The 12,067-nt window shown below is 43.4% G+C and overlaps 1 protein-coding gene and 1 long non-coding RNA gene across 6 annotated transcripts in view; one reads left to right on the top strand and one right to left on the bottom strand.

The window, feature by feature from the left end:
- LOC140199655 (uncharacterized) overlaps positions 1–2,483 on the bottom strand; it is a 76,775-nt gene extending 74,292 nt beyond the window's left edge. For both annotated transcript variants that reach the window (XR_011886459.1, XR_011886458.1), the window contains exon 1: positions 2,372–2,483. This is a non-coding gene — a long non-coding RNA (uncharacterized lncRNA). The remainder of the gene's footprint in view (positions 1–2,371) is intronic.
- A 46-nt stretch (positions 2,484–2,529) lies between these two features.
- Positions 2,530–12,067, top strand: part of lmln (leishmanolysin-like (metallopeptidase M8 family)) — a 68,366-nt gene continuing 58,828 nt past the window's right edge. For all 4 annotated transcript variants that reach the window (XR_011886457.1, XM_072262095.1, XM_072262098.1 and 1 more), the window contains exons 1-3: positions 2,530–2,699; positions 6,875–6,972; positions 7,061–7,091. Coding sequence is in view for 3 of the 4 variants with exons in the window: in XM_072262095.1 (XP_072118196.1) it covers positions 2,565–2,699; positions 6,875–6,972; positions 7,061–7,091 (264 nt within the window). In the remaining variant the exon portion in view is untranslated. The remainder of the gene's footprint in view (positions 2,700–6,874; positions 6,973–7,060; positions 7,092–12,067) is intronic.

The following is a 12,067-nucleotide window of genomic DNA, read 5'->3' as shown; positions in this document are numbered from 1 at the left end:
CAGGTGAAAAACCAGTAAGGGGAAAGATAAGGGGTGGGGGAGGGGAAGCAGGGAGGTGATAGGCAGGAAAGGTGAAGAAGGAATAGGGGAAAACACAATGGGTAGTAGAAGGAGGCGGAACCATGAGGGAGGTAGTAGGCAGCTGGGGGAGGGGGCAGAGTGAAATAGGGATAGGGGAAGGGAGGGGGAGGGAATTACCGGAAGTTGGAGAATTCAATGTTCATACCAAGGGGCTGGAGACTACCCAGACGTGTTGCTCCTCCAACCTGAGTTTAGCCTCATCATGGCAGTAGAGTATGGACATATTTGAATGGGAGTGTGAAGTGGGTGGCAACTGGGAGATCCTGTCTGTTGTGGCGGACGGAGCGGAGGTGCTCGACGAATCGGTCCCCAGTCTGCCGGATTCTCTCTCCGCCACCTATAATGGGCCTGTCCGATACGTTATCCTCCGCCGGATTCACGCTTTCCGTCGTCGGTTCTCAGTCCTGATGAAGGGTCTCAGCTCGAAACGTCGACTGTTTACTCTTTTCCATAGATGCTACCCGGCCTGCTGAGCTCCTCCACCATTTTGTGTGTGTTGTTTGGATTTCCAGCATCTGCAGATTTTCTCGTGTTTATAATTAGTCATCTAGAGTACACGGTCTTTGGACATTTAATTTCTGTCCTCTCTGACTGCGTGCAATCAGGATAAAATACACAGCTCTATCCAGAACTCATAATTAGATCAGGTTTAATATCACCGACATATGTCATGAAATGTGTTGTCTTTGTGGCAGCAGTACAATGCAATACATAATAATAGAGAAAAAACTGAATCACAACAAGTATATAATGAAGGCAACACACATCAAAGTTGCTGGTGAACGCAGCAGGCCAAGCAGCATCTCTAGGAAGAGGTACAGTCGACGTTTCAGGCCAAGACCCTTCGTCATGACTAACTGGAGGAAGAGCTAGTGAGAGATTTGGAAGTGGGAGGGGGAGGGGGAGATCCAAAATGATAGGAGAAGACAGGAGGGGGAGGGATGGAGCCAAGAGCTGGACAGGTGATTGGCAAAAGGGATATGAGAGGATCATGGGACAGGAGGCCCAGGGAGAAGGAAAAGGGGGAGGGGGGGAACCCCAGAGGATGGGCAAGGGGTATAGTCAGAGGGACAGAGGAAGAAAAAGGAGAGTGAGAGAAAGAATGTGTGTATATAAATAACGGATGGGGTACGAGGGGGAGGTGGGGCATTAGCGGAAGTCAGAGAAGTCAATGTTCATGCCATCAGGTTGGAGGCTACCCAGACGGAATATAAGGTGTTGTTCCTCCAACCTGAGTGTGGCTTCATCTTTACAGTACAGAAGGCTGTGGATAGACATGTCAGAATGGGAATGGGATGTGGAATTAAAATGTGTGGCCACTGGGAGATCCTGCTTTCTCTGGCGGACAGAGCGTAGGTGTTCAGCAAAGCGGTCTCCCAGTCTGCGTCGGGTCTCGCCAATATATAGAAGGCCACATCGGGAGCACCGGACGCAGTATATCACCCCAGCCGACCCACAGGTGAAGTGTCGCCTCACCTGGAAGGACTGTCTGGGGCCCTGAATGGTGGTAAGGGAGGAAGTGTAAGGGCATGTGTAACACTTGTTCCGCTTACACGGATAAGTGCCAGGAGGGAGATCAGTGGGGAGGGATGGGGGGGACGAATGGACAAGGGAGTTGCGTAGGGAGCGATCCTTGCAGAAAGCAGAGGCGGGGGAGGGAAAGATGTGCTTAGTGGTGGGATCCCGTTGGAGGTGGCGGAAGTTACGGAAAATAATATGTTGGACCCGGAGGGTGGTGGGGTCGTAGGTGAGGACCAGGGGAACCCAGCATCTGCATACGTTCACCAGCAACTTTGATGTGTGTTGCTTGAATTTCCAGTATCTGCGGAAATCCTCGTGTTTGCGTTTTTAAATATACTGAGTGTGTACCTTCAAGCTTCTGTACCTCTTCCCTCATGGCAGCAATGAGAACAAGGCATGACCGGAGTGATGAGGGTCCTTAATGACGGACGCCACCTTATTGAGACGTCGCTCCTTGAAGATGTGGTGGGAGGGGGGCAGTGCCCATGATGGAACTGATTGAGTTTACAGCTCTATGTTTACTTCGATTCTGTGCAGTACCTCCCCCACTATACCAGACGGCGATGTAGCTCTCCACAGTACCTGTGTAGAAATCTGCAAGTGTCTTTGGTGGCATATCAAACCTCCTATTGAAATATAGCCGCCGTCATCTCTTCATAACTGCATCGATATGTTGAGCCCAGGTTAGATCCTTAGAGATGCTGACACCCAGGAAGTTGAAATTGTCACAGTGTTTCGTAAAAAAAGTTGTAAAAATACTTTTACTAACCTTATTCATTATCTGTCCAAAACCTGTTACGGATCCCAATCGTTGCCTTCGCAACGCAGTTCAAGCGAGTTGTCGAAGATTGCCTCATTCACTTGTCTACTCGCGTCTTCGTCCTTTCATTGGGGCAGACTGCGCATGCGCCCCAGCGTCCGAGTGACGTCATTGCCGCAGGGGCTGACTGGTCAGTTGTTCGATGATGGCGGCCCAGCGGAGGTTTTGGGGTCGAGTCCGGACCCGGACACTTTATGTTGTAATGGGGCTGATTGGCACCGTGCTTGAACCCGGTGCCTGTTACACATGTAAGCATCGAGTCCCGGACTTCGGAGAGGTAAGCAGAGTCGGGGGCGTCCGTTTCTGAATGGAGTTGGCACCAGCACTCCTCGAATGTAAATCAGTGACGGGTTCGTGAGCGAGCAGATGAAGCGATTTCGGGCACGATTGAGTTTGGTCAGCCAAACAGGTATTGTCCGAACTATCCCCTGGGCGCTCGGAGGCGTGTCTGAATCGTGTCCGCGTAACTGAGCAGAAAGAGTCGGCCTTGAGTTGAGCCGGGAGTCTGAACTTTGCTTGGGATGTACAGAAGAGTATGCAGTACAGTGTGTATAGAGGATCTGAATTAAGCATTGTGAATGAGCCTGCATTGAGAATGATTCTGAATCTTGACAGGCACATAGATGATTCTTGAATCAATGATTTAAAGGGGAATTTAATGTTCAAAGTAAATTTATTATAAAAGTACTTACAGTATATGTCACCATGTACACCTCTGAGATACATTTTCTTCCAGGCATAATCAATAAATCCATAATGTGGTGTGACTCCTGAGGCTCCTGTACCTTTTTCCTAATGGCAGCAGTGAGAAGAGAGCATGTCCTGGGTGGTGGGGCTCCCTGATGATGGATGCTGCTTTTCTGCGATAATGTTTGTGTAGATGTGCTGAATGGTGGGGAAGTCTTCACCTGTGATGGAGTGGGCTGTGTCCATTACCTTTTTTAAGGATTTTTTGTGTGAGAACCAGGGCTCTGAGGACTCAGAAATGACTATGGGAACTGGTTGTGTGATAAAACTGAGTGCTGGAAGTGATGCTCAGACAAGTTCAATAGAGAACATTACCTGGTGAGCTCGATGCTGAACCATTGGAATTTCTGAATTGATTGTGGATTACTGGATCCTGGATCTGATGGCGAGGCATTCATGAGGGGGATCCCAGCAAGACTGGGCCTCACCATTGGACTCTTCAGAGAGTTCAGTGATGGAGTGTAGTGACAGATTTGGTCCCACCCAATCCCAAAGTTCCAAATGTGCAATCCTAGAATATAAACACAGGATTTAAATACAAATAGCTCAATGCCACTGCAGCCAGGTAGATTTACCCTGCTTTGACTTGCAGGAGCATTCTGTGATGTGGACATCATAGACAATGGAAAACAAGATTATTAGACAACGCCTGTCCCAGCATGGAGTGTGTATTGAGAGAAAGAGTTCTACAAAACAACTGCAAATAGGAAATGTATCTGACCAAGGTACAGCTGACTGAAAGATGCAGGAGTCTGCAAGTGGATCTCTGACTTCCTCACCAGGAGAACAAGGTCAGTGCGGATTGGAAATGACATCTCCTTCTCGTTGATGATTAACACTGGCACACCTCAAGAATGCATGTTTAGCCCAGTGCTCTGTCTACACCCATGACTATGTAGCTAGGCACAGCTTGGATGCCATCTATAAATTTGCCAACAATGCAACTATTTTTGGCATAATTTCAGATGGTGACAAGATGCATAGAAGTGAAATGGATCAGCTGGTTGAGTGGTATCTTAACAATAACCCTGCATTCAATGTCAGTAAGACCAAGGAATTGATTGTGGACTTCAGGAAAACAAAGTCACGGAAACAGAGGCCAGTCCTCATTAAGGGATCAGCAGTGGAAAGGGTGAGCAGTTTAATGTTCCTGCGTATCAACATCTCTGAAGATCTGTCTTGGGCCCAACATATTGAAAGAATTACAAAGAAGACGCAACAGTAGTTATATTTCATTAGGAGTTCGAGAAGAATTTGTATATCACCAAAGACTTGCAAATTTCTACAGATGTACCATGGAGAATTTTTTACCTGGTTGCATCACCGTCTGGTATGGAGGGACCAATGAGTAGGATCAGAAAAAGCTGCAGCCAGCTTCTTCATGGGCACTGGCCTCCCCAGTATCGAGGATACCCTTAAAAGGTGATGCCTCAAAAAGGCAGCATCCCCCATCACTCAGGACATGCCCTCTTCTTATTGCAACCATCAAAAACGAGGTACAGGAACCTGAAAACACAAACTCCACATTTCAGAAATAGCTTCCTCTGCTCCATCATTTGTGTGTGTGTGTGTATATATTTTTTTTTAAAAAATTAATATATACTGCTTCTGCAACACAACAAATTTCACAACATATGCCAATAATATTAAACCTGATTCTGTCGAAGCATGACCTGGAACTGAGAGGCATTAGGCACTAAATGTTATACTCAAGCATCAGTGTCAGGCACTTCAGGCAATCAGACATTGAGAAAATGCTTCAGTGTGGTTAAATTTGGTTCTGATCATGGGACATACACTCAGTGGTCACTTTATTAGGTTCAGGAGGTGTGAGTGTATGTTTGTGGTCTTCTGCTACCTGGTCTGTAGCTCATCCACTTCAGAGTTCAATGTGTTGTACGTTTGGAAATGCCATTCTGCACACCACTGGTTATTTCAGTTACCGTCACCTTCCTGTTGGCCATTCTCCTCTGACCTCTCTCATTAGCAAGGCCATTTTACCCATTGCCGCTCGCTGGATGTTCTGTTTTTTACACCATTCTCTGTAAACTATAGAGGCTGTTGTGCGTGAAAATCCCAGGAAATCAGCAGTTTTTGGAATACTCAAACCATCCCACGTGATAAAGATTAAGGATGTTGGGGAAGTAAGACATGATTCTTGGACTCTTGTAAATAATGGGTTAAAAAACTTAAGTGCCACCCCATGTGTGTTAGTGAACAAATTCTGTTGCTTTCGCTGAAGAATATGCCCTCAGTTTGTTTAAATTAATAGCTTACTTGATTAATAGCCTGTAGCTGCCTTTTCAAGGTGACATGAGAGCTGGAATTACTCAGAGCTCACATAGGTCATGCTTTATTGTTGTCTTTTCTTTGGAGAGGCTCAATGATAAGGACATCTGTCTGTAACTAAGTCAGGGGCCTAGCGACAGGAATGACTGATATGGGGTGGACAATGTATCTATTTGTAATTAAACTCTGATTTAGTAGACTCTCTTATCGAAGGAATTGGGGTTCGCTCTAACTGACTTGGCATACCATTGTAACTGAGTGTTCTTTGTCTGCTCATTCTATAAATTGTAGCATTTCTGTATTTTAAATCAGAAGCTCGTTGAGCCACCAGAAGGACAGAGAGATAAACTCTGTCTTTTTGATGTCCAGCTTCGAGTTCCTCGCTGGCTGAACTGGGAACAATAAACTGGTGAAGAGGTTAAAGTTAATAACTGTGTGGTGTGACTATTGGTCCAGAAATCTTTTTTAAGTTAACACATGTGGCATCAACAATCATTCCACGGTCACTTTGATCACATTTCTTCCCCATTCTGATGTTGGGTCTGAACAACAACTGAACCCCTTGACCATGCCAGCATACTTTTGTGCATTGAGTTGCTGCCATATGATTGGCTGAATAGATATATGCATTAACAAGCAGGTGTACCTAATAAAGTGGCCACAGAGTGTGTGCTGGAGGAGAGCTTGAACTGAGGTGTGTGATCAAGTTGTGCTTAAAGTGGAAATGTGCTGCTTGAAGATGGGTCTGACCCTTGGTATTGGTGGAGAATGAGGTTATCCTTAAGGTTTGGAGCCATTGGGTATATGAACTAACCAGGTTAATTGAATATGAGCTTTGCATATAAAATGTGCAAGAGACAAAATTTGGGCCAAGAACCTGCATTGGAATATTAACAATGCTATGCTAGTCCTAGGCACAATTCAATAGTAAGGCATAAAACTCAAGGTAATGTACAGCATCTGACACATCATTCCATTCAGGATGGTAATCATTTTCACACAGTGTATGTTGGGATGCCATGGTTGCATAGCGGGTTAGTGCAACACTATTACAGCTCAGGGCGTCAGAGTTTGGAGCTCAATTCCATTTGTAAGGAGTTTGTATGTGCTCTCCGTGACTGCGTCGGTTTCCTCTCACAGTCCAAAGACATACCGGTTTGTAGGTTAATTGGTCATTGTAAGTTGTCTTGTGCTTAGGCTAGAGTTAATTAGGGGGTTGCCAGACAATGTCAATCAAAAGGCTGGAAAGGCCTATCTCAATAAATAAAAAGTAAAACTAAATGTGTCAGATTAGAGTGGTGGTTGTCCATTCAAATGTATTCTCTGGCACCATTAAAGTCCTGAGTGTGCCAAGTACTGAAGTCTTCCTTCATGAAATACTTTGATGTCTGCTTTAATAGTAACTCTTTCTTCTAGGTGATTTATCAAGTTTATATACAACCACCCCGAATTACCAGGAGGAGTGTTGATCAGCATCTAAGAATAAAAATTGTCTATGATTTGAGCATTGAACTGTAAGTACAATTTCTCAGCTTGCTCAAGTATTACAAAATTCCCTTGCTGAATTTAGAGTGTAATCTTGCTGCTTATTTATAATTACAGTCTTCCCTTGGATAAAAAGAATTTAGTAAAGGTATGTAATAAATACATTTATAGTATTTAATTGAAAGTGGCTGCATAATTGTAATTTGTACCCAAATGTTTGATAATATGCTGCTAAGAAACAAAATTGTATGCGTGAATTTCTTAAATATACATAATTAATAATAAAAATGTTTTCAAAGATGTAAACATTGAAGTGGAAAAAAGTCAGCACCTTCCCAGAGTTGGATTATGCTATGTGATCAAGTTGCCCTCTATATACACCTATTGAGGGTACCTGTATATTTTTTTATATTTTAGTATAATATAGGGAAGTTTTGCTTTGTCATGATTGTAAATACTTATTTGTCTGTTTATTTAAGCACATTTTATCCCATATTTGTCCTTTAACCCCCTATGTGCATTCATCGTCATTATGTGCTGTGTCGTATGATGTGGGCAATCATGGTCTCATGATCATAATTGTTCTTGGCAAATTTTTCTACAGAAGTGGTTTGCCATTCCCTTCTTCTTGGCAGTGTCTTTACAAGACAGGTGACCCCAACCTTTATCAATGCTCTTCAGAGATTGTCTGCCTGGCATCAGTGGTGTCATAACCAGGACGTGATATGCCCCAGCTGCTCATACGACCATCTACCACCTGCTCCATGGCTTCACATGACCATAATTGGGGTGCTGAGCAGATGCTGCATCTTGCCCAAGGGTAAATTGCAGGCTAGCAGAAGGAAGGAGTGTCTTGCCCCTCTTTGGTAGAAATGTATTTCCACCCTACCACCCACTAACTGTATTAGCTTATTTTATTTATAAAATTCTTAATTTTTATGTAATTCTGTATTCTTTGTAAGTGTTGAATGTTTATTTTTGTTGTACATTTCGCCCTGACCAACACATTCCAGCAAATTACTAACACGTGAATATACGGTATATGGCGAATAAGGTTGATCTTTGATATGTTCGAAGAAACCTTGTGTTAGAGCAAGCTGAACCACAGCCAAACAGCTGTAGTTGTCTTCGAAACTTAGTGTTAGACAGGTTTTTCTAATCGTCATTACTCTATAACATATGCAGCCCATGTAACACAGTGTTCCCTACTCTGCCAGTCATAGTTTAAACAATGGCAGAATTAACTGCATTCAAAGTACATCTATGTACAGTACTGAGCAAAAGTCTTTGCCACACATATGCAACCAGGGTGTCTAAGACTTTTGCCCAATACTCTATTTGTCAATGTGGAGCAGACGGTGAGTTTGTAGATCTGGCGGGGGCAAAGGATGTTGGGAATGGCAAGGGTGGATCACCGTGGGAGGGGTGTGGGAACAGTGGTGGAGAAGGAGTGCCAGGAGTGGGGGGTGGGAGGTGGGTAATGCAGGTGTAGATAAACCCAACCTTGAGATACCAGGCAAGTCATTTGACTGCAAACAATTGGTTTATTGATTGTTACAGAATATCTCCCTGGTGATTCCCACTTCCTCTCCTCGCCATTCCCTTTCTTCCCACTCTTAGTCCATAATAAAAACCCATATCAGAATCAGGCTTATCATCACTCACATACGTTATGAGTTTTTTTTTGGCTGCAGCAGTCCTTTACAGTACTGTGCAAAAGTCTTGGGCATTGAGAACAAAATGTGAAGAGTTCTTGAAAGTGAGTCCATATATTGTGGGAACCTTTCAGTGATAGGACAAGTGAAGTTATCCCCAGTGGTTCAAGAGCTTGATGGTTAAGGGGTAGTAACTGTTCCTGAACCTGGTGGTAAGAGTACTTTCTTACCAATGGCAGCAGCAAGAAGAGAGCATGGCCTGGGTGATGGGGGTCCTTGATGAGGGATTCTGTTTTCCTGCGACAGTTCCCTGTGTAAATGTGGGGGAGGACTTTACCCGTGATGATCTGGGCCGTATCCACTACTTTCTAAGGGCATTGATGTTTCCATGTATTTCCAAGGGCATTTGATGTAAGTGGTGATGCCTCAGTTTCAGAATAAAATTAAGTTCAATTTTTGGGACCATGTTTTGTATTTGAGATGAGGAGGTAGATATATTTCTAAATACCAGTGGCGTAAATGAATATGGGGAGAAAAGTGTTTGGCTGGTGGAGCTCGTCTGACCACAAACAAAAGAAAATCTGAAGATACTGGAAATCTAAGCAACACACACAAAACCTTTCTTGTTTATGTACTTGTACAAGTGTATTTCAAATGTTGTAGTTGTACTTCCTCTGCCAGTCATTCCATACAGCTTCCACATTCTGTGTGGAAAAATCTACCTCTTGGGTCCTGTTTACATTAAACGTGCCCTTAGATTTTAGACTCCCCGACCTGGGGGAAAAAGACTTAAACTAAGATCATAAGATATAGGAGCAGAATTAGGCCATTTGGCCCATCAAGTTTGCTCTGCCATTTCATCATGGCTGATCCAATTTTCCTCTCAGCCCCAGTCTCCTGCCTTCTCCCCTGACCAATCTCTTCATGCCCTGACCAATCAGGAATCTATCTACCTCTACCTTAAATATACATAAAGACGTGGGGCCCACACCTGGGTGTGGTAAAGAATTCCTCAGATTCACCACTCTCTGGCGAAAGAAATTCCCCCTCATCTCCATTCTAAAAGAATGCACTACTATTCTGAGGCTGTGTTCTCTGGTCTTAGACTCTTCCCACATAGGGAACATCCTCTTTCAGTCTATCAAGGCCTTTCAACATTGAAGATGTTTCAATGAGTTCGTGCCTCATTCTTCTGAATTCCAACAAATAAAGTCAGAGAGCCATCAAACCCATTACCTATGGCCCTCATGATTTTATTAGCATCTTTTATGCCACCCTTCAGCCACCTTCAGTCCAGGGAAAGCCACATGATTCTGTCTGGTCTCCTTTTATAACACAGGTCTTCCAGCCCCAGCAACGTCCTTGTGAAACTTATCATCACCCAAGGCAGTGATTTGCGATACAAAAGGAATATGGAGCAAATGGGAGGAATTATTAAGCTAAACATTTTAACTGGCAGAGAATTATTCAAGCCTGCAGAAAGTGGTGGATACAGCCCGATCCATCACATAAAAGCTCTCCTCACCATTGAGCACATCTACAGGGAGCACTGCCTCAAGAGAGCAGCATCCATCATCAAGGAGTGCCACCATCCATGTCATGCTCTCTTCTAGCTGTTGCCATTGGGAAGGAAGTAAAGGACCCTCAAGATTTACACCACCAGGTTCAGGAACAATTATTACCCTTCAGCCTTCAACTGGCTCTTGGACCAGTGCAGATAACTTCACTCACCTCAGCGCTGAACTGATTCCATAACTTGTGGACTCATTTTCAATACTCTTCATCCCATCCTTTTATTACCTGTTTAATTGTATTTGAGCGGTTGTCTTTTACACGTTGGTTGTTTGTCAATGTTCGTTGTTTTTCATTGATTATATTTTGTTTTCTTCTACTGTAAATGCTCACAAGAAAATGAACCACAGTGTGATGACATACTTTGATAATAAATTTACTTTATATCTAAAATTGTGAATAATATTACTACAGAGTATTTCATCTTTTCACTATCCGTATACATTTGTCTGTTGTTGGGGATCAGAGGCTGATTAGCAAAAAGTGTTATGTGATTGTGAATAAGCCAGCTAGGATGAATTTTATACAGCTAGTAAGATCTGACATCCAAATAAAATCTCTCTGATTTCAATTGGTCGAATCAACTTGCCTTTACTGTGTCTCATCCTACCTTGCTACAAGAAAAGTCCATTGAAATTTGTTTCTGTTCCCATTTTAAAAATGCCTTGGCCAAACAGCCCAGTAATCACATTGTCAATTTTGTCGATGACACGACAGTGGTGGGGCTCTTCACCAAAAATAAAATGGTCTACGGAGAGGAGGTGGAAAAGGCCCAGTACCAGCCAAATAACGTCTTCCTCAATGTCAACAAGACAAAGGGGATGGTTATCGTCTTCAGGAGAACTCACAACCCCCTTTACATCAGCGGCACAGCAGTGGAAACAGCAAGTAGCTTCAGGTTTCTGGGAGTGCACATCTCACACAACTAGAACACATTCTATGCAATGAAGAAAGCTCACCAATGCCTCTTTCTGACGAAGCTGAAGAGAGCAAGACTGTGCACATCTATGCTCACTTCCTCCTTTACTGCTCATCTGTAGAGCATCCTAACGTGTTGCGTCACTGCATGTTGAAAAACTGCACTGCAGTGGATAGGAAGGCCCCACAGCAGGTAGTCAAAACTGCCCAGTGCATCACTGATACCAGCCTACACACCAACAAGGACGTATACACAGAAAGGTGCTGGAAAAAGCATGAGGGATCCCACCCACCCTGCTCATGGACAGTTGTCCCACTCTCATCAAGGAGGAAGCTACCTAGCATCTAGAGCCACCGCTCAAAAACAGTTAATATCCCCAAGCAGCAAAACTGATCAACACACCCACCCCTCCACATCCTCTACCACCACGACTTTATTATTTCCTGTCAGAGGCACCTTAAGTACAGCCACTCTTCTGCTTAATGTCACTTTATGGACATAATTTACATCAATCCATGTATATATGTATTTATATTTATTGTGTTTTTTATTATAGTGTTCCTAATCTTATTGTTTTTTTTTCTGTGCTGCATTGGATCTGGAGTAACATTTCATTCTTTATACTTTTGTACTGGAAATGACATAAGACAATCTTTAATCTTGAATCTGTTCTTGTTCTTCCTGTTGCTTCTGTCAGAATTGCTTTATCTCCCATTCAATACTAGTTTCTAGTTCCTTCTGTGCTGAGACATTTGCCCAAGTCAGGAAGGATATCAGTTATATGTTTAGATATATGAATACTTAATTCAAAAATGTTGTATGTCAGCTTTGATGTAAATGTTTAAACTGTAATTCGTATCGTTTTCAAATTATTGTGGGTCCTGTCTGTTTTCAGTTTTGGTTGAATTGTTTTGCCTGTTAAATGGTGGTTGTGTTTGACGATGACAAGAAACCTGTTTGAGAGAGTTTTTAAAGTGG

This window comes from Mobula birostris, chromosome 6 (assembly GCF_030028105.1).
Source record: "Mobula birostris isolate sMobBir1 chromosome 6, sMobBir1.hap1, whole genome shotgun sequence".
Classification (NCBI taxonomy): Eukaryota; Metazoa; Chordata; class Chondrichthyes; order Myliobatiformes; family Myliobatidae; genus Mobula; species Mobula birostris.
The sequence above is the reverse complement of the archived record's forward strand: the minus strand, read 5'-3'. Positions and strand labels throughout refer to the sequence as shown.